The sequence below is a fragment of the Falco cherrug genome, chromosome 7 (assembly GCF_023634085.1).
Source record: "Falco cherrug isolate bFalChe1 chromosome 7, bFalChe1.pri, whole genome shotgun sequence".
NCBI classification, from domain to species: Eukaryota; Metazoa; Chordata; class Aves; order Falconiformes; family Falconidae; genus Falco; species Falco cherrug.
Genome location: NC_073703.1, coordinates 31,618,486 through 31,639,257, shown reverse-complemented (window position 1 = coordinate 31,639,257; position 20,772 = coordinate 31,618,486). Strand labels below are relative to the sequence as shown.

Here is a 20,772-nt window from a genome sequence, read left to right as displayed (position 1 = left end):
TCTGTAAAGTTTGATTTTTACTTCCCTGGGCCTGGCCTTCAGGTTTCATTAGGAGCAGCGCTCGGCAGAGCTCCCTGCGTGGCACGGCTGCAGGGTGCGGGTACCCTCTAGCGGAACCAACACTTGGTGGCCGTGAAACACTGTGGCTGCTGACAGAGGCCAGGGGTGTCCTGCCTTCCCAGGGGCTTTTTTAGGGCTGGTGAGAAACTGGGGGAAATGAAATGCTAAGTCTGGACCCTGACAGGGTGCAGGTGGGTTTAGGGGTCATGTTTAAAGGGAGATGTGTGTTGCCTTAATCCTTCCAAAATTCTGGGCTTTCCAGTTCTCAACCCTGGTGGGAACAGTGCAGTGCAAAGAGGGACACACATTGTTAGTATTTCCCTCTGTGTGTAGTGTTGGCATGGTGGTACCCTCAGGGCTTGTTCTCCAGCCTTACAGGATCACGAAGGCTGAGCGTGACACTCGCACAGTCAGTTCTCTTCAGGCTGGCTGGCCCTGCTGGGAAAATCACTACTACTGCCTGTGGAAGGAGTGGGCCTTCCAGAAATGAAGCCCCTCATCATGGGAGGCAAAGGAGTTCTTTGGTGTCCCAGTTTTTGCAGTCTTTCCCTTTTCACAGGGACTTCACCCAGCACTGAGCTCAGCTCCCAGGCTTCTGTCTAACAGTGCCACACCACTGAGATAAATTAAGTCTGGCTGATCTGGGGATCAGCTGGGGATCTGGCATGTTGTTTACATTCAGATCTCAGCAGTCTGCAGTCCAGTTTGACTCTTAATTCCCAAACATTACTCTTCTGGAAAGGGCAACTTTTTAAAGCATTACAAAGGCATTGGCAACACAGCTGGTTTCTCAGAGGTTTATGAAAAAGCTTAGAGTATCTAACAACAGCACATCATACATGCAAAATGATCCTCCTATGTACATGGTTGCAAATGCCTAAGCTTCTTTCCCTTACACAGCGTTGTATTTCTCTTGCCAGCCTCACTAGCTGCTGCTTGGTTCGAAAGCAAAAGAGGTGGCACCATCTAGAGGTCTTCGGTAAGAGAAGAAAACCTGCTTTTCCTAGCTCTGCCCTTACACTTCTGACTGATGCAGCGTGGTGGATATGGGGGTGCCTTCCCTCGTGCAGTGTAGTTCTGCCTTCTGGTTTCTAAATGTTTTGTAAGTTCTAAGATTTTGGAGCAGGGCCTTGAAGTTTTAGAGCAATCCTGAGATACTCCTTTTTTCCCCTGCTTGTTATTCAGAGTGAGTTGCAGCTCAGCAAGAGCATCCATATATGTACACTTTGCTGTCTGTGTGCAGAGTTTCGGGCAGAAATGGGGTGGATGGGGAGGTCCTGACCATTGTTTCTTTACAGACATCTTGGAATTTCTCAGTGTGATACGTAAGAGAGGACTGTACTTGGGTCTGCGCTGGTATTTAGTGGCTCAGCCTACACTGATTCAAAAGAAGGGGAGAGTATCACTGTGGTAACCACCATGGAGTGGGGATGGGGACATGCAGGTAACTTCTACTGGTAGGTGTGCACCAGGAGAAGTGTCATTTTAACTAATTAGGAATCTAACAGTTTGTCTCAATGAGTACTTGGGACGGCATCTTGGTATCACAGAGTTCTTATGATTTACTGAGATTTTAAAGCTTTCAATAGAAGTGCATACACAGCATGTCTTCTTCCCATCAGTAACGATTAAAGCAGAAACATAGAGATGCATCTGATGCACAGCATATCCCAGAGTGCAGCTTGCCGCAGCACTGTGATCGTATGCTGGAGGATGTTTCGGGCTTTGGTTCTGAACCAAGATGAGTGTTGTTTGAAATCAGCTGAAGAATAAAAATCAATAATCCTTATGTAGAATTTAAAGATTAGTAATGCCCAATATCTACTATGTGCTTCTTTTTCTTCTAGTCACCTAGTCCAGGTAATTGTTCCCTTCTCCCTTTGAGCATTCTTTGTCACCATTATATTCTCTATCGTATACTCACCACAGCATACTTTTAACTCCATTCATTCTAACCCTTCCCTGCTGGCTTTTCAACTTCCATTTGCTCTATAGGTATTAAAGATGATAGCTCTTCCGGTTACTAGAAAATGTACAGATAAATAGAGATTATTGGTGAACTCCTGCATTTCAGTGGAATAGAGTTCAGCACTTGTGATGAAGAAGAGAACGTGCAGTTCTCAGCAGATGGGACTATATTTTTAAATGAGAAAAAGGAATTTAATGGAAGACATGGCAGGAAACTGAAAGATCAGGCTAAGTCTTGACCGAAGAAAGAACTTTGAGGGATTGCTGATCCTTTGCCAGTCAACTCAGTTAGGTATTATTAGCTAATATAATGAGTCTGCAACATGTAGTCATAATAGTCCCGTAATGTTAATACATTTCTTTTTCTCTCCTCTTTAGTCTACTTACTGCTAAACAATATCTACTATTGTTTTAGCGCAGGTCATAGTTCAGACTTTTGATGACATTAAAAAAATGCAAAGTTAAACTACTCAGGAAAAGAACAACATCCTACTTTTTAAGGAATAATATTCATACTGGATAAACATTTATGTGGAATATTGGGAGTGCTAGTTCTTAAACAGATCTCTGGCAACCACTGCAGTGGTTTTGTTTATCAAGCTCTCCATCATTTGCTGTTTCACCTATTTCAGTTTCAGGCTCTCCTGTGAAGACCAGGCAGGTGGGCATGGCTCATGCTGGTTTCTGATAGAGGCTGTTCCTCACTCGATGCAAGCAGACAGGGCTGGTTTTTTGTCTCCTCAGGACCACAGCATGGCAGCTCTTGGAGCTACCTGCCAAACTTCTCTGAATCTCCTCAGCAATGCAGCTCCCAGCTCTACACAGCCAGCAGAGTTTGTCTCCCAGAGACATTGTATTGACACCTGCACAAGGTCTGGCTCAGCTGGGAGTCTGTCCTGTTGATCCAGAAGCACGCAAGATTTATTTGGCTGTGGCAGGTACCTCTTTTCCAGAAACTCTCTTTCCTCCAGGATATCTTGGCTTCTTTTACCTCACAGATGTGCATCTAGGCCAGATCAGGTATGTGCTGCAGAGACAAGGGGACCACAGGTTTGGAAGCTGAGTGCTCATCCTCACTAAAATCTTGCTTCTCTGATTGGGATCACTGGGGCTAAGTCCCTTGATCTGAAATAAAGCTACATACTGTTGCAGTGGTGGACCCTGGCCTCACTCTCCCCTCTGGATCTTAACATAATTTTCTAATTCAGTTTCTTTTAAAATGAGATGAATGTGTAGCTCTTACCACATGCCATCTAGGGCTTGTCAACTTGACTTAGGCAGCAGCTCCTGACCAGAGTAGTATGGAGAGTATAAAAAAAGGTACCCCACAAATGGGGCGACCAGCCAGTCAGTGTGCTGTGGCTGGGTGCACTGGCAAATCATTGAATCACAGAATGGTTTGGGTTGGGAAGGACCTTTAAAGGTCATCTAGTCCAACCCCCCTGCCATGAGCAGGGACATCATCTACTAGATCAGGTTGCTCAGAGCCCTGTCCAACCTGACGTTGAATGTTTCCAGGGATGGGGCATCTACCATCCCTCCAGGCAACCTGCTCCAGTGTTTCACCACCCTCATTGTAAAAATATGTCTTTCTTATATCTAGTCTAAATCTACCCTCTTCTAGTTTAAAACCATTACCCCTTGTCCTGTCACAACAGGCCCTGCTAAAAAGTCTGTCCCCATCTTATAAACCTCTTTTAAGTACTGAAAGGCTGCAATAAGGTCTCCCTGGACTCTCTCAGCCCGTCCTCATGCAGAGGTGTTCCAGCCCTCTGATCATTGCCACTGCCCTCTTCTGGACCCGCTCCAACAGCTCCGTATCTTTCCTGTGCTGAGGACTCCGGAGCTGGATGCAGTATTCCAGCTGGGGTCTCATCAGCACAGAGTTGAGAAGGAGAATCATCTCCCTCTACCTGCTGGCCATGCTTCTTTTGATGCAGCCCAGGACACGGCTGGCTTTCTGGGCTGTGAGCGCACATTGCCAGCTCATGTCCACCTTTTCACCCACTAGCACCCCCAAGTACTTCCCCATAGGGCTGCTCTCAATCCCTTCACCCCCCCAGCCTGTATTGATAGCAGGGTTTGTCCCAACCCACGTGCAGAACCTTGCACTTGACCTTGTTGAACCTCATGAAATTCAGGTGGGCCCACTTCTTGAGCTTGTCCAGGTCCTGCTGGATGGCATCCTGTCCCTCAGGCATGTTAACTGCACCGTAATTATAATGTGCTTTTCAGTTGCTGTGGCAGGATCTCTTAGTTTGCTGAGCTGACACCCAGATCCTTGGTGAAAGAAAAATGATCTTGTGGGAGCAAAAAGAAGGAATAACATGCTGCACAAAGTGCACAGTGACTTTATTAGAAAGACCCATTTCTGCAAGAGGAGCTTGAGGGAGAGGAGAGGAAACAGGAGAGGGAGATTGGTACCATGGCACAGTATCCTGTGCAAGAGTGGGGAACGGGGTGCTCAGCCTTTTTGCAACGAGACTCTAGACCACAGCTCTGGCACCTACTTTCTGTATGTAAAAAGCAAAGACTAGGGGTGTCCTCCGTGTTTGAAAAGTCCTGCTGTTCATGGAAAACCCTGGGATTTATTACATTCTGAGCTGTACCACGAGCTGAAAGAGGCAGAGATGTTCTTTTTATTTTACCCTGTTATGGTAAGGTAAGGAGAATGCATACATACCTGATGATCTGGGGGCATTCCTAGCAAGTCTCTGCTTAATGGCATAATGTGCACGTCCTTGGGCTCCTTGAATACTTATAATTTCTTGTCCAGCTGGTTTTGTTGCACAATATGTTAGCACGTGCTAGCTTGGGAAAGAGGGCAGGAAGGAAGTTGTTATCAGAAGCTGACAGGAGGGATGTTGTATCAGTACTGCCTTGTTTATAGGCAGGAGCAGATAAGCTGACTCGTATCTTTGAGTCCCCAGCACCACAACACTACACATCCCCAGGCACATACCACGTGAGACACAGGCATGGGAATACAGAGACTTTAACCTCTGCCCCAGGGATAATAAAAGCACTTTCTAATCACCTGTGCGGGCTGTACAAACTAGCAGCCTGTTCTTAACAACATCTCTTACCCTTTTCCTCTTGATGCTGAGTTGGATCCACTGGCTGCCATTGCATCTGAATGGATCTGCAGATCACACTGGACTGATGTAATTTGGCCAAAATTACACTCTATGACCATCCTCTGACCACTTAGTGTGTAATCAAACCATGATAAGACGCTGTTTCACAAGCCAAATGAGAAGAGGATTAGTGGGGCATCTCCAGTGCGACACATTCAGATATGCATTGTGAATCACTTTATTTGGAGTGTGGTCTTTCTTCTTCAGAGAGTTAAGCACCGCGTGTGCCACCGATATGCTGTGCCAATGTGCTGGTTGTGGCTCTACCTTTCTGATTGACCCAAGCCTTTAGTGAACAGGTGGGAGCATTTATACCAGGTGTACCCTTGTGCCTTTGTAGGATGAGAGAAGAACTTATAAATACCATTAATAACTGCAGTGCACTAGAAAAAGACCAATAGCTCAGAAATGGAGTTATTTCAATCTCATTAAATATACCTGGCCCCACAGAGGGTGAACCACAGTCACTTCACATATCTCCACGTCTTAAGTACTGAGAGTTGTCTTGCAACACCAGTCAGGTCTAACACTGATTGGTGGGAGTCTGGAAGATCCTGTTTCCAAAGAGCACTCACAACGCATTTCTGAGTGTCTCCTCCCTCATTTGTGTATCCTGGCACTTCAGGTTGAAGAAAGCTGTTCAGTCTGCTTGATGAAAGCCACTTTCATGACAAGCCGTTGCTGTTCCTTCATGTCATTTTGACACTGGTATTGTTTTTCTGTTGCTTTGAACTGAATCAGGGTGGAGAAAGCAGAGCAGGTAAGGTGTGCATCAGGGTCTTCGGCATTCAGAATGTGGAAGGTCTTTCACATCTTGACAATACTGAGTAATGTTCCTCACATATGAGCATTTGCAAGACTGTGGCTTTAAGCTGATTCGTAAACCACAGGGCCAGAACAAATGTGTACAATTATCTGGACTAAATGTTTGTGCAAGACAGAGAGAGATCATCCTTACTTGATACATCAGTCCCAGGGAAGAGGAAGTAAAAAATTTTTTTAACCTTGAATGTTGGATTTCAGTGAATTGGGAAGAGAGAACCATGAATGAAGCAGAAAATTTTATAGCCTTCTAGATGCACATTAATGTATCTTTTACCTAAATCCCATGATGTGGGGGGAAGCTGCTGTCCAACGCAAAGATACAGAAAAATCAGAAAAGCAGAGGCCACTCCGGTGCCTCAGACCTCTCTGGTTCAAAGGAGAGGTTTGCTGGGCTAGGTGGGGCTGGCAGGAGGGGCTGGCACGTAGACTAACTGTCGCATGGATGGCTTCAACCCATTTCTGAGTGCGTCAGTCATGTTTGGGAATAAGTGAGGAGCTAAATTATAAATAATAGGGCAAAACTGCTGGGAAAGAAATAAACCCCAGTAAACCAAAACAATCGGTTTGTTCTCCAGTGTTTCCTGTACAAGTAATAAAATCTAATAACTGAGTTGCTGTTAACAGTTAATGACCGCTGCATTTGTTAATGGACCCAGACAAATGAGAGCAGTTTAATACAACAAACAGCCCATTAGTTGTATTAATGGTTGGCTTGTAGGAGTTAGTGCTCTTATAAACTATATTCTGCAGTTTATAATACCAGCACTTTATAAAATGACCTGGTGTTTTCCAAAAAATAAAAAATAATAAGGATCAGGTGAGCTTCAATTTAGTAGTGGAAAATAAGTATGCATGCTTATTTAACTAAGAAAAGCTGATATTAGGTTAAATCTCTTTTTCTCATTTGCACTGGAATAAATTGGGAGCAACAGCAGACATACAAACCAGGGCTGATTCTTGCATAGCTTAAATCAGTGGCAGCTTTGCTTTTGACTTCAGTGAGTTTTGGATTGATCCTGTAATTACTATCATTAGAGAGGAATTTGGTCTTTTTTTTTTTTTTTTTTTTTCCCCAGACCACAAATGATTCCACACATGGGATATTCAGTTTTTAGCAGCTGTCATTATTTAGAGGTTTAACAAGCACTCTTATAGAAAGAACTATAAAAGGGAAGTTGTATAAATAGACTAAAATTAATAGAGGAACCAAATAGAGTTAGTTCCTGCTTCACTAGCCTCTACAGCTCTGTTAATTTTTGTATTTTTAAAGTGTATTTAACTGCAGTTCCATTTACAAGAAATGTCAGTAGCATTTTTGCAATGGTAGTTGTGAAAGCCAAAGTTTTTCCATCACTTTACAGACTCACTTCTGAATGTAACCAGTGTTTGGTAGAAATTTAAAGTGGAGCAGTTTAAGCATTTGCCCTTAACTTGCCAAATGGGGACGATACTAAATTATTACAGAATTATAGGTTACTGGTGAAAGGAATAATGCACACTTTGGTAGGAAAAAAGAAGTGGAGGTTTCTACATGGTGTGTGAATGGGCTCTAATTTGTGTATAGCTGTAGTGTGAGATGAGGCCAGGCTTAAATCATAAACTTACAACAGGGCTTAGCCAACCTTTTTGACTTCGTTTGTGGAGCTGAATTGCAAGTTTTCCAGATAGACTCCCAAAAACATAAGAGAACCTCCATAAACTTATTCTTTAAGGTTACTGTGACGTGAAGGAAGAATGCAAGAGTAGACTTGGAGAGTTGTTCCTGTCTTTGGCCATTCACCCACCTGCAGGGAATGGCACCTGAGCCAGTCTAAAGAGGTGTCACTCCTGAGTTTTCTTACTTAGATATGGAAATTATAATCCAGAGGAACATAATAGATACACTGGGTCCCTCCTAGATTCATCATAGCTCAGCCATGCTGTTCCAATGGGTAGTAAATGAGGCTTCAGAGTAAGAAATAAGATGCTTAAGCAGAAAAGGATGAGAAATAAGAAACGCAGATTTGTCCTTCCTCTGTTGACTCCTCTCAGCTCGCAATTTATGGTTTAGGAAGTTCCTGGGCCAGGGTTTACCTCATGGTCAGTAGCCACTAGTAAGTCTATTCTCCATAAATATCTAGCCCTTTATGAGGCTATTTGTATTCCTGACTTCCATTTTTGGCAATGAATTCTATATTATAACCATGTGTTCTGTGAAAAGGTGTTTGCTTCTGTATATTTTAAACCTGCTACCTCAAAATTTCAGTGAGAGCCCATCAGGTCTTGTCTGGGAAAAAATGAAAAATCCTTTCACATTCATCCAGCTCATGGTTTATGATTGTACAGATCTCACTCGCTTTTTCCTCTTCAAGTCATTCTTTCCCAGACCCAGAAATCTTAAGCTAGGAAGTCTCTCTCCCTTGAAAACCACGTTTCATGCCTGTGATCACCTTTGGCATCTTTTTCTGTGACTTTTCTAGTTTTACTCTGCATTTTTTTGACACGGAGGAAGAAGCAGTCTTGCACACTGATATAAATGATATGGGTGTATCATTTATGCAGCGCCTGAGTGACAGTTTTGGCTGTGCTCTCAGTTCTGTTTCTAATAATTACTAATAGTCTATTTGTCTTTTTGATAGTTGGTGAGCACTAAGCTGTTTTTTCCAGGGGGTTCTCCACCACTATGCTAAAACCCTCTCCTAGAGTGGTAGGTTAGTAAGATTGCCTATTACCTGTTTGTTTGTCCTGTAATTTACCTATAATTCAGATTGTGGGTTTTTTATATTTGTTGCTGTTTGTTGCCACTGCATGCCATCCGCCATGCTGCTGCTCAGGCATAACATCAGGAGATCTGTTCGTTCTTCTTGGTTTCTTGAACAGCTATGTGTCATCGGCCAACTGCTCGGGAAACCATGCAGCTTGGCAGGAAGCTCTAGGAAGAGCTCAGCCTCTCTGAACACTTGAGGGCACAAAATGAATCAACTTGGCATGTCTGGAGCCTGGTCTCCGAGCTCCTGCTGGGGCAGAGAAGACAAGCTAAGCTCCTGCAGACCCGCCTGGCACCCAGAGCTGTGCAAGGAGGTTCAGTGCAGCCATCACCAGATGGTGCTGCTGCATTCAGCCTTGCAAGGTCATTGTGTTCAGGGGTGTTTTGATTCTTGGAAGAAAATACTGAACTAGGGATGTTTTTCTGCTGCTTGGATGTCTGGACAGTAGGCAGGGTATGTTCTAACTTCGTGTCACTACTCAGTTCTCTTTGAGAACAGGACATTTGCGCTTTGGCTGAGAGTTTGGAATAGGGGTGTGTTCAGATGCTGCCTGAGATGATCTGTTCCAGACTGGTTCAAGTGGATAAACAAAATTAATTAGATACACATCATAGGACTCCACAGAATTGATTTTTTCCTCCAGTGGAAAAGTAGCTAGCAATGAGTACTGCGGCTTATCAGAAATATTTAATAAATATAGCACACCTGGGTTTTTTTGTAAACTTTGCAATACTTTGTGGTTTTTTTCAAAGGCCCAGGTACAGGAATCATGTTATTACATGAGACTCCGATGAACCACTGCATGGAAGAAGTTCTTTAAGTCCACTTTCCTATTGCTATTACATGTTGAACTCCAGTGCAGCAAAGTACTTCAGCTTGTGTGATTAAGCAGAGGAAAGGTGCCATCTGACCCTATAACTAGGAGATTTTGGTCTCTCCCCGTTTGTGCCAGTAAATATGTGAGTCAGTCATTTCTTCTAACAAGTTGCTTGGGAAGGTTTTCAACTCTGCTTCCTCAGAAAACTGAGGGAAAGGTAACGAGAAAAATTTTGACAGTACTGTAGCAGTTTGCAATTGTAATTCATGTTTATCCATCAACTTTAGTCTCCAGCCTTCAAGAGCTCTTGTGAATCTAATTTGATGCTCAGACTTCTAAAAAGGGTTTATCTGTACTGCTGGGGGATCCTACAGAGATTTTAATTTCCATAAGGCAAACAGATCCAGCGCAAGAAACTTTAAGAGGCAAGCCAGACGTGCTCCACTAAGCCAAAATTTGTTCTATTAAAATCAACATTCTTCACTGCTATTGTGCTGAGCTCTTTGAAGACCTCTAAGCAAAGTAAAACTATGTTCGATCTGGGGCTTAGAGAGCGAGCGGTCCAGCTTTCTTAAGGCCTTCAGCCTCGTCCTACAGACATTCATTCTGGGTGCTTTGAAGTTCAGGCTGTCTTTAAGTCTTGTCTGCAGCCATTACAGAGAGTCCGGGTAAAGTCTCCTGAGAACTGTGGGTTGCCCACAATGGTCAGTATGGATTTTGTCCTGGCTTATATGGACTTCAAGCAGCAGCTCATGACTAGGAAGGACAGAGGTGATGAAAGTGCAAAATGACAAATAATGATGCGCCTGACAAGGTAAATGAGGGGCTTTTTTATTTTATGGTGTCATGAAAGAAGAACAGTGGTAAATCAAAAAATTAAAGCGATAGACATACAGCCGATAAAAAGAAACATTTATTTCTGACAAGCTCACTGCTGTGGGATGGAGGAATTTGAGAAGGTGTGAAGATTAAAACCAGGATATATGTAGGGAAAAGATACTACCCAGAGTGATCATAGCTAATGCTATAAACGCATTTCAGAAGGAACATCAACCCAACAAAAAATTTCCAAAATCTTTAAGTCTTGTATGGGAACAGACTGCTCTGTGTTTGCTTGGCCGTGCCTTCTGTTAAAAGACCTGGAGCTGGTCAATCCTGGAGACAAGATCCCAGACCCTGTGGTGGTTGGATTTTGTGCAGTTTGGCAATTTCTAAGATGAAGCCTGCGTCCCCCCCCCAGGATGAACTGTCCTAACCAAGCTCAAAAAAAAATCTTGAACACTTACTTACTCTAGCTAATAGTGACATCCAAGGAACTTAAAAGCCTTGCAAGGAGACCTGTCAAAAGTCTGATTTAAGGGTCTACGAGTTTTTCTGGCAGAACTGTTGCTTCCATGTCAGGAATGATCACATTACTGAACCTGTTCCACCTGCTTTCGAGGACCTGCTCTGTCTGAGGCTGGAAGGAGCCTTGGCTTGATGCTCCTGCAAAATGTGGAGCATCTAGAAGGAGAAAAGGGTGTGGGGAGGAGAGCAAGGATGCAAGGGGGTGGGAAACCAGAGGCGGTCTGCTAGGGAATGGGTAGAACATGAAAGATGAAGCACTGAGGGGAGAGGAATAGTCTAGAAAAGTAAAAGAAAAGAAAAAAATGAAAGAAACATACGCAGAAAAAACAGGCTGCATGTTCTCAGCCAGCCTTGGTACCATGCAGCTGTGGTGCGGACGTGTGAGTGACCACGTATCTTCTTCCACTGTGGAGGCCGCAACCTAATTCAGACACCATCGGCCGAACAGTGTCACCAGGAGAGCAGGATTTCATTGTTCCCCTACCCAGGCCACACCATTTTGCTGTCAACTTTGGAAAGTAATTAAAGGGTTTACATTCTGACTTCATTAAGTGCAATGAGAAACCAAAAGAAATCCACCCGAAAACAAACCCTGCACACCGAGTGCCAGGGACGTTAATCATACGCAATTAATCCCAAACGGCAGAGTTGTCGGAACAAACTTTTCAGTAGCAAAATCAACGTGTCTTTATATTCCCCGTACACGTCCTGCTGCAGAAAGCAAGGGACGGACCGGCCGGGGTGAGGCCGCGCCGTGCGGCCCCGCTGCCCGCGCCGTGGGTAGGGCCGGGGGTGGCCTCCGCCCTGCCCGGGGCCGTGCGGGGGCCCGGGGGCCGCCCAGGTGGAGCGGGGACGGGCCCGGCCGCGCCGCGCTGCCCGCGGGGAACGGCGGCCGGCGTGGGGCTCGGCAGCCTCTCGGCGCGGCTCCGGGCTGCTGCCGGCCGCACCTGTGCTAACGGCGGGGGGTGCCGCCCGCGCCGCCCCGCCCGCTCCCCACCCCGGGCCCGCCCTCGCGGCGCGAGTTCGCGGCTCCTCCCCGCCCGGCGCCGTCCTACGCCCCAGGTGTCTCCCGCCGTGCCGAGCCGAGCCGTGCCGCGCCGCCCGCTCCCCCTCGCTCCCCCTCGCTCCCCCTCGGCAGGAGAGGCCCAGGCCGGACGCTGCGGCGGCGCGGGGTGGGCGGTGGAGCGGCTGCCCGCTGCCGCGGGAGGTGGGCGGTGCGCGGGGGGCGGCGGTTCCGGGGCCCCGGCATGGCCCGGGGGCGGGCGCGCCGCCGCCGCCCGGCCCCCTGAGGAGGCGCGGCGGGGCTGGCTGCCGGCCCGGCTCCGCGGGACAGGGGTCTGGCTCTCCTCCGGGCTCCCGGGCGCCCTGGGCGGGCCGCCATGTCCGGAGCCATGAAGTTCAACGGGTACCTGAAGGTGCGGATTGGGGAGGCGGTGGGCCTGCAGCCCACCCGCTGGTCCCTGCGGCACTCGCTCTTCCGTAAGGGCTACCAGCTCCTGGACCCCTATGTTACCGTCAGCGTGGACCAGGTGCGCGTAGGGCAGACCAGCATCAAGCAGAAGACCAACAAACCCACCTACAACGAGGAGTTCTCCGCCACGGTTACCGACGGCCATCAGATCGAGCTCTCCGTCTTCCACGACACCCCGATCGGCTACGATGACTTTGTGGCCAACTGCACCTTGCACTTCCAGGACCTCTTGCGCTCTGCGGGCCCCAGCGACACCTTCGAAGGCTGGGTGAGTAGGAGAAGCTGGAGCCGCGCTCCTCTGAATGAATGAAGGCACTCGAAGGGTGCTGGCAGCGCTGGGGCTTGTCCTTGCATGCCTGTGCTGCAGATGCACGCACCCAGCATGTGTGGCTGCGTTTACACAGGTGTGTGCCTTCATGCATCAGTTTGTGGCCCCCTGCTTTAGATTTGCTTAGACTGCTATTCCAGCTGATGCGTTTTGAGACCCTAAGGACAAAAAGTCTCAGCTGTTGTAGCTTGAGAGGCAAGACCTTGCAGCTGAGGGCTGTGAAGTCTCTCTGTAGACTAGCAGAGATACGGCTTGTAATACATAACTGGCAAAGTACACCTGCAGACTCACACGGTCATGTACGTTCCTTCTTTTGCTTAGCCTACAGAGACATACTTAGAAACTTGGATAGCTGGGGTTGGATGTGTTTCTGCTCAGATCTACACATGCCTGCACAATTGTTTGATGTGAGCATGTGAATTTCTTTGATTTCTTGACAGAACAGCAGGACTAGTCTTGTGTCTGTTATGTGCTGCGCTGCACTGCTTGAACACAGTTTAACTTACAGCTAATTCTAGGTTATTGCCAAGTAGATGTCACTTGCATCCAGCCCAGAGAACCACATCTGTCTTAGTCCTAACGGTAAGTGAAAGGAATAGTACAGGCTCTAAAGTTGTGCCTTTGCTTCCAGCAGTGTAAAGGAGGAGGAAGTAACCGAATTGATCCAGACAGCAGTTTGCTGCTAAGTGTTAGGTTAAAAAAGAAAAAGGAAGAAAAAAAAAAAAAAGGAAAGAAAAGAAGGGCATTTATTCTGGGTAGAGAAGGTGGTGCAGAAGAGCTGAGAATTTCCGAGGTTAAGATAGGTATTAACTTTTTGAGGCCAGGAAGTTCAGCACGTGTGTTCAGGTAACCACCACAATAAAATCAGACGTGGAGGAAAGAGAGCTGACACTGTAGAGAAGAGATAGGCATCTCGATCATATCGCTGGGGAGAGTGCCAGTGCTCTCTGTTCTCAGCCGGTGTCTGTGACTGAGGTGAGGTGCTACACCTCTGGAGTGATTACAGGGAAATACCAGTAGCGGGATTGATAAATAGGTGTATATTGGTAGTATTTCTTTTTTTCTTACGGTGTACGTGGGTACCTTATGGATAGGCTTGAGGTTCATGTGCTAAAGTTGGTGTCTCTCAGTCACTGATGTGATTTTGTGTTGAGCAGGGGGATCCAAACTAGCCTCAGATGAATAGCTCGGGTATTGCTCCTGACACCCCAGCCAGAACAGAGTTCGCCAGGGTTTGCTCAGATGGGTGCATACCCAGCTTCCCAGGCTAGTTGTGCCACTGGAGAGAAACTTCTCCTGGGACTTGTGCTAAAACAGTTTGAAACACAGAACGGACCCCTGTGGGCCAGGGCAAAGGCATGAGCTCAGGATACAGAGCTGTGGTTTTGAGGGTTTTCTTCATGTTTGAATTTGCTGGTGGTGGTTCGTCTTTGCTGTTGAGAGAAGTCCCTGTCCTCTCGGGAGTCTGGAGTCCTGGTTGCAATGCGTCCATCTGGCTACATGTGGGGTGGGACTTCTCTGTTGCAAAGGTGGTGGCCTTATTTACGTGACTAAAATATCTACAGTAATATAGCCTTCGGTGTGAATGCATGCATATCCAGGGCCTACTGTTCATTTAATTTCATCCATCCTGCAGTGCTGATTTTTAGGACAGATTGCAGTCTGTGGCCTGAAATGCTTGTTTGGTCTTTGGTGAGGAGAAAGTTTCTTATCTCCGCTGGATAGGCACGTGTTTTATAAACTCTTGTACCTGTGAGTTGAGGGATGCAATGGGGTGGGAAATAGGTGAGTTTTTTAACTAGACTGATGTAAGAAGATGCTATATCTGGGCATGTAGACAGGGTCCAAAAGCTGCTGCTCTCCTCTTCAGTTAATGTCTAAAAATTGCAAGTAGGGTGGATGTAGTGGGGAGTGAGCAAGCTTTCATCTTCTGCTCCCTTTTTCCTCTCCCCTCCCTTTTGACTTGCTTCATTAGCATCTCACATAGCGTGCAGCCAGGATCACATGATGACAAGAAACAGCATCTTGCCCTGATAATGTAATATGTTTTGATAAATCCAGCAAGGTTGCCGCTGGGGTTTGCATAATCAGAAAGATAGGAAATGCTGCTTTGTACTAACTCAAAGTCCATGAGCTGCTGGCACGATACATGACACCACAAGAGATCTGTAGATGAATTGCAATACCTCCACTCTGAAATCATTCGTACTGTCTTTTTTTCATCCCCAAAGCAGAAGCACATACAGGCAAGGAAGGAGTGAATGGGTTGAGGGAAAAACTGGCAAATCCTCAAAGCTTAGCCTGGCTTACACTTGGCTGTGCACCATTTTTCATTTTGATTTGAAATAGAATTTTTACATTTGCTTTTCAGAGACAAGGACAACAATATATTGCTAAACTCCAAATGTTCCTTGGATTGGTAACAGCCAAACAGGGCAGGGCAGGTGGCTGCCTCTGCTCCCTGAGCTCTCTCCTCTGGAGAGCTGAGCTGCTGGGGATTACCTGGGACAGTCCCTCATCTCACTTGCTCCTCTGAAACTTTTGTCATGAGCTCTCAGGCTCATGCTGTTCTGTTTATAAATGTGGATTTTCTCCTGCTGAAAAAAAAAAAAAGTGATTAGTTGCAACATTGGTCACCACCTTTTGTGAGAACTGTAGGAAATGTCAGCAAGAGGCAAGTAGGAGCAGCTGGTGTGTAAGCACTGGGGCTTCCCAGATGCCTTGCAGGTACATCACTGCAATTATGACCCCAAACACTTATGCAGATGAGTAAGTGTATGGACATGAACTGTCTCATCAGTAATGCTTGTACACCTGAGTCATTCAACTGAGTACTGGGACAGAGTTCTCTGTTCATCATTTGCATTAAAATCCATGTTCCAGAGACTCTTCAAAACTGGCTCTCTTTCTTCTAATGATTTTGATTGTTTTCTGAAGTCTTTCTTGTAAACACATTAGCATGATCTGGATATTTTTTAATTTGTGTATTAGTTGTTAAACACATTAGTCAAATGTCACACAGATCAAATCTGTAAGAGCTTGTTAACTTCAAGATCGTTCTGTTTCCCATTTCTTATATTTGTCAAGTTGCAGCAGTTTTTATTAATATTGTCAATTAAATGCCATCTTGCCTTCAGCATGCTTTAATGTAGTTAAAACCATGAACGATTTCTCTGGTACCATGTTCTTTCTGGTAGGCATTTTCCTGTGTGGGTGTGAAATTGTGCAAACCTGAATAGCAGCATTTTACACAGATGTGTGTGACCCTGCCAGGTGCAACGCAGTAGAGAATTAAACTGGCTGCTATCCAAAAGCTGTTATGTTTTGATTTACATCAGGGTGGAAACTTGTCTTTTAAAATATTTAATTTTGCACTAGCATGTGCTAAGATCTTTTGACTTGGCATATGCATCTTTAAAAGGTAGTATCTCTTTAACTATCTGAGTGCAGTATTGGAAGCAGTCATATGTCAGTGAAACAACATAAATGATTTGGAATACTGAGTTGTAACTGAAAGGGGAGACGTTTACAATACATAGGATTATTCCTATGAGTTTTATGTAGCAGCTGAAGTAATTCTTAAGCCTGGGAAACACTGTTCACAGGTACTGAATTGCTTTGTTCCTAGGGAATTACTTACAGTTGTAAAAATAGTTAGTTCCTGGGTAGAGATGTCATAATTTCTAAGATTTAACAAGGAGTTAAAATTAAACCTTGATCTTGAAGTAGCAGATTATCAGAGTATACCAAAGGAAACTAGGTAACAGATGGACTATAAGATTAATGAGCCAATCGCAACTTCCTGATGAGTTTGTTACCATTTGCTTATATGTGCAGGAAGAGATTAAGACAAATAATTCTCATGCATTCTTTACCTTGAGCTCCTTTGCCTGTATCCTTTCCTATGACTTTTTCTTTCTTAAGGCAAAAAGAATTGTGGTTTACCCATGTTTATATGCAATTGTATTATTGAACATTAAGTTGACGCGTTAAAGGAGAATGCAACTTCTTCCCCAGAGCATCATTACCTTAGTAGAGAGCCAGGGTACTACAGATCAAATATGATACAGTTGCTTCTTATTTTGACTCCCACTTCACTGCAGAGTGTGCTCCAGGTGGGCAAAACTCATTTCAGGAAGCCAGAAATACTTCATAGCTGTTGACAGAGGATTTTGTGACAGTTGTGTCTGCATCAGCCTGTGCCTACCGGTAGTGGTGGACTGCAGCTTGCAGAGTGGGGGTAAATGGTCTTTCCTTCCATAGATCAGCAGCAGGCTGAGATAAAAAGCAGTAGGAATTTGTTTTCTGAGGAAATAGGAATATAATTTCTGTTTCCATGCATGTGATGGCATTTACATAGTGCAGATCTCTGATCTGTGTGAAAGTCATGCTGCACAGTAATTGCAAACCCTGCTTGTATAAACTAAGTTCCTTTCCTATTTCTTCCTAGTTTTTTTCTAAACATTTTAAGTTATTTCTGTAATTATTATTACTGATATGCAGTTATGTTGAATGGGACTAGTGGAGAGAAACACTCACTGCACAAGGTAAGATGGTTTTTGAAAGCTGCCAGAATTTTGTCTTCTGTTTCTTTGCTTTTAGCATACAGCTGTCCTTTGGCCCTACAACAAACCCTTCAAAAGGCCAGCAGAGTCCCATGCACCAAGGCTACCTCAGAGTGCCCTGCAGCCTAAGCCAGGCTGTAATATATAAATAAAGGAAAAATTCCTGCTATTTGTCAGGTATTAAATAATCCCAGGGCATGTGATGCTAATAACAGTTTTACTGATCAAGGCAGCTGACAACGTCTGGAGCTGACTGTCAAAAAGAGCTGCACACCTACAGCCCTGTTACAGCATCAGAAGTTGAACTACTTAGAAGTCCTGCTTCATGCTTGTCCATGAGCTCCTCCCCAATAAACACCTTTCTGGCAACTGTGAGCATCCTTAGAGAGAACACAGGCATTTTGCTTGAGCGTGTTAAGCTGGAAAGGTTTGGTCAAAGCATGAGAAGAGCCAGTTTCCAGTGATCAAAGGCACTGGGATGCCAGCTGGGGTCTGTGGGACTGGAGTTCATGCCCTGGCTTCGAACTGGGTACAGCAGGATCTGAATTTGGCTGTCCTTCGTGCAGCTGGATGCCTGGCCCTGCTGTGGTACCAGCTTTCTAGTGTGTTCCTTAGTCTGTTTTTCCACAGCTATGTCTTGAGAACTATTGCTTTGATGCTGTTGGAGTTGGGAAGGGCTCTGGGAACGCTTGAGGTGTGCTGGAGAGGAGCACGCTTTTCCACCCGGTGCAGTTTGGCTGGGATAGGCAGTGCAAGTATCACCACATTGCTTTCCCTGGCTGCAAGCAGCTGCCAAGCTGAAAGCTCAACGCACGCCCCACTGACGGGTACCCAGGCCCTCTGGCCCCATGGCGCGTAGCTTTGCAGGCAGAGGCCGGTCTGCTCCCTATACGTTTGGCTTGTCAGCCGGCGCTGCCTTTGCCTGCCAGCCCACGTGCCGGCACTTCGGCTCTCCAACTTGGTGGCAGCTCCCTGGTGTGGGGGTGGAGCAGGTGGCTGGGAGAGGCCTCAGCTCACATAATCACACAAGGTGTTCTGGAGTTGTTTGTTGAAGCCCTTGCTAACATGGTTGCTGGGGTGTGGGGTTAACTTTGATGCAAGGTTAGTTTGCTGCTGCTGCCTGTTGCACAGCTGGTGGTGTGGCTGCTGAATTACCCGCAAGCCCTGGTTAGAGGGAGAGCAGGCAGGCCAAGGGCTGATGCCCGTGTTTCCTTCAGCAGCGTTAGTCATGGCAGAAGAAGATCCTGAGGGTGTTTGCAGACCTGCGCCCACAGCCCTGGGGTTGCTCTTTTCAGAGAGGCTGTGCGGAGGAGGAGGGAGTAGGGACCAGCAGAGTGACCTTAGCACAAGTGAGCCCAGCACCCCAGGAAGCTCTGTCCCCAGCCCTGCTCTCTGCACCCCGCCTGCCTCGCCTTACTCTGTTCACCTTTTATATCTAGCTTTTACCACAAGTCTTTCTGTAAAAATGCATTTCATCTAGGCTGTCTGAGGCTTTCCGTTTGGAGTATTTTTGAGCAATGGTTTGGTTTCTGGCCATTTTGAGCTTATAGGCAATAAACCCTGCAGAAAAGATTGTCGGGGGGCCATTTAAGCTATTGAAATGCCATTAGAAAGTCTGTTGATTTACAGTGTAATTCAATATGAAAGCATATCCCTTACTGAGGCGAGTAAGACTCCCACCCTTTCTTTGCAAACTATTAAAACTCCTTGATGTTTTAGGCTCGATTGTAGCTATTGTGCTTTGCTAATACAATCAAGAAATTGGGGACCTTTTGTGTAACCATGGAGAAAAAGATGAGCAGAAGAGTTATCAAGTCAAATGAATTGCTGGCAGCTTTTGGAAAGGATTCTGGATAGGGCATCACGCCTTCTTGCCTCCCAAATCTCAGTCTATTTAGGCACACAGTTAATACATGGCAAACCACGCTGCAGACTTAATTTCTTCTGGAGTCAGTGAGCAATCTTTGTTCTGATTGCTTATTCCGCCCCTGCATTATTTGTGGGGCCATGCAGTGAGCCAGGCTGGAGTCCTGGATAGCTAACCTGGTGTCGTGTCCTGGTGGAGGCAGTAGTTCTTCTCCGGAGCCATGCCCTTGTGCTGGTACAAGAAGCACTGGCTGGCTGTGAGGGAAAGGCTTGCTTTATAATTATATCAAAGATAGCAAATGTATGTCTAAAACAAAGTGTATCCTGAAGCATCCAATTAATGTTGCTAAGCCACTTAGGGCAAGCCAGACAAATGACTGAGATTTCTGTAATGGCAAAGACATTTTTTTCTATTCTTCACTATCATGAGACGTTCTCATCGCTCAGGGAAGGCAATTGCTGAGGAAACCATCCTGCTTTATTTTGAAAGCCAGCACTACGAACAGATGTAAGAGCCTGGTTTTGTTGTGTTGTGTTAGCGTGATGCTGTGCAAGAGTAAGTGCTCCTCAGCAATTCTGGCACTACTAATATTCAGCACTAAAGTCTCGGTGTCTGTGCTGGGCCCAAGGTGATTGGAAAAAATTGCTTTTTCACTGCCCCCTGCGAGGCCTTGTGTGCCCTTTGTGCCTGTTACGCCAGACCAGAGGCATCTAATCAATGACCAGATCTATCCCAGAGGCCTGCCAGAGTGGTTTTACTGGCTGACAGCCCGCTCCCTGCTTTGCTCTTTCCTGGGGCTCTTCACATGTGGGGCAGGGAGCAAGTTGCAGGCAAAAGTGTTGTTCTGGTAGCCACCAGCTTGGTTTTGGCCACTGTCTGCCTTGTGAAACCTCCTGCATCTCCGAAAGCCTTGTCCTCCTCTAGCCCACCGGTGATCCGTGTCCTGATGGAGGGATGCCTGTGTCTTGCCTGTGTGACAGATGGATGTCACATCCAGGGCTGTCTCCTCCGAGTACCACCTCGCAAACCAATGAAGCCCAGCCTGGGAAGGATGGTAGCTCTGGGCTGCACAGACGCAGAGTGTGTGGGACTTAGGTCTGGGATAAGACTTGAGCTTGTCCACTGGCCCTCCTAGTCGCTGGATGGGAATTCCTGTGCTCCATTATATGGTGTGGAGCTGCCCTTCGGGTCAGCATGCAGCTTGTGCTGGAGTAAGAGCATGCTGCTATGGCTGCGGTTACCCATGAGCTTTGCAATACAAAGAAATGTTGGCAGGAGGGAGGAGAGTCTGAACGTGTAGATGACGTTACATAAAGACTTTTTCTTGGTGTTCACCTTCCAGGTTTTGTAAGTGTTGAGTTTCATGAATGATTTGATTGTATTTGTATCTCTTGAGCAGGTAAGAGATGAAGTACTGGTGCAGAAACAAAAGTTGGGCAGCTTTGGTAGCTGACTTCAGTTTGTGAGATGGGAGATAGAATACATGTTGGTTTTTTTTTTTTTTAACATGACAGACAATGCTGTGTAGGCCTTAGTGGAATTTTTTTAACTTTTTTTTTTTTTTACTTTTTATTGCAATACAGATGCTTTTGTCAAAAGGAGGAGAGGAGGAAAATATGTCCAAGCAAGACATATTTCTA

The 20,772-nt window shown here is 45.9% G+C and overlaps 1 protein-coding gene and 1 long non-coding RNA gene across 3 annotated transcripts in view; one reads left to right on the top strand and one right to left on the bottom strand.

Annotated features, from left to right (window-relative positions):
• Positions 1-878: 878 nt before the first annotated feature.
• LOC129736584 (uncharacterized) lies at positions 879-5,254 on the bottom strand. Of its 2 annotated transcripts, none has more exons than XR_008733386.1 (3): positions 5,115-5,254; positions 4,712-4,839; positions 879-4,308 (listed from the first exon to the last, which is right to left on the bottom strand). It is a non-coding gene; the product is annotated as an uncharacterized LOC129736584 (long non-coding RNA). The 2 variants fall into 2 exon arrangements; XR_008733387.1 differs by having other exon boundaries at positions 4,712-4,835.
• A 6,749-nt stretch (positions 5,255-12,003) lies between these two features.
• Positions 12,004-20,772, top strand: part of PRKCH (protein kinase C eta) — a 121,596-nt gene continuing 112,827 nt past the window's right edge. Inside the window, exon 1 of the mRNA XM_055716395.1 lies at positions 12,004-12,640. Coding sequence (XP_055572370.1) covers positions 12,281-12,640 — 360 coding nt within the window. The 5' untranslated portion in view covers positions 12,004-12,280. The remainder of the gene's footprint in view (positions 12,641-20,772) is intronic.